Source organism: Aplysia californica, unplaced genomic scaffold, assembly GCF_000002075.1.
Source record: "Aplysia californica isolate F4 #8 unplaced genomic scaffold, AplCal3.0 scaffold00431, whole genome shotgun sequence".
NCBI classification, from domain to species: Eukaryota; Metazoa; Mollusca; class Gastropoda; order Aplysiida; family Aplysiidae; genus Aplysia; species Aplysia californica.
In genome coordinates, this window is record NW_004797701.1 from 354,319 (window position 1) to 355,746 (window position 1,428).

At 48.0% G+C, this 1,428-nt stretch overlaps 1 protein-coding gene across 1 annotated transcript in view; it reads right to left on the minus strand.

Annotated features, from left to right (window-relative positions):
• Window positions 1–1,428, minus strand: part of LOC106012608 — a gene marked incomplete at its 5' end in the record, with an annotated part of 24,664 nt that overhangs the window by 21,736 nt on the left and 1,500 nt on the right. The window contains 1 exon segment of the mRNA XM_013086054.2: window positions 165–343. Coding sequence (XP_012941508.1) covers window positions 165–343 — 179 coding nt within the window.

The following is a 1,428-nucleotide window of genomic DNA, read 5'->3' on the forward strand; positions in this document are numbered from 1 at the left end:
CCTCCTCCTCTTCTTCCTCCTCCTCCACCACCACCCCCTCCTCCTCCTTCTCTTCCTCCTCCTCCTTCTCCTCCTCCTCCACAACTTCTCGTTTGATAAAGCAACCAACATAATAATATTAACAAACGATCTGATCTCTCGTTTCCCCCCAGACATCGACCTACCTGGATACATCCGACGTAAGCCAGCCCTTTGTTCCCACCCCCCTCGAACACCAGATTCTCGAATGGAAACTCAAAATTCTTGGGGTCGACAGTCAGAGCGCTGTGGTCAACGTCGTCAAGGCTGGACACTGTCCGGAGGAACCTGGCCCTGTATGCCTCCAGCTCTGTAACAGGCAGGTCTGAACAGGGGGAGGGGGTGGGGACTTTGATGTGATTAAATGGAAATTTGTTATATAGTAATAATACATAACATTTATATCAGCACATGTCCCGACTCGAAAGCAAGCTCTATGCGCTTTACACTATATTATATAGAGGGATCAGGGAGAAGGAGAGGAATAGTCAAGGGGGGGAGGGGGTGGATTGAGGGCAGGGAGTAGGAGGGTGGTAGAGGAAGTGAGGGGGAGGCATTCAGGGGTAGTGGGATGGTTAAAAGGGGAGTACTAAGGGGGATGGGTTATAGTGGTAGTACGTCGGAGGTGGTTAATGTGGAGTGGTTAAGAGTTTAGTGATGTCCTATTTAGGGGGAAGTAGGATGGTGTAACCGGGGAGGGGAGGTAGATGGAGGTTAAAAAGGCAATCCCTCATCATCACTATTATTTCTAAAATCATCACCGCTCTCAGATCAATGACTTACATCTATAATCCTGGAATCTCTATCTGCTATTACAGTTAATTGTTATACTAAATACGCTCGTAATACACTGTTGGACACTATCATATGCACTTTTTCTACTAATCAGATGGCGTCAATCTCATATAAATGGGTAAGGGAAAAAAGGAGGGTGGTGGTCAGGGAGAAGGCAGTTTAAAGGTGGGGGGTAAAGGAAAAAGGGTCAAAGAAGGGGGATGTCGCCAGTAGCAAAGGGAGATGTAAGGAGCAGGGACGAGGGGGTGGGGGAGCGGGTAGGGAAGGATGGCTGTCATGGAGAGGTCAAGGAAGCGCTAAAATGCGCTAAATTGTACGGGGTTTAACGCTTTTTGCAACACTGTTAGTTTATTTAAGAGGCGGAACCTCCGAATCTAACATCCATTGCCAACAGAACCGAGCCAAACGGGAATATTCGTGTAAAGTGTCCATCTCAAAGGAGGCAATGTTGGATCGAACTGAGTCGTGAACCCCTGAACCCGAAATCTCACGGTTATGAGTTCGATATCGATAGTCTAACCTCTAGACTACTGACAACACTAAGCAGAAAGCAAAGAGAGAGAGGAAAGTAGAGGGCCAAAAAGAATAGCGAGCAGGGGGTAGGGGGGGGGGATG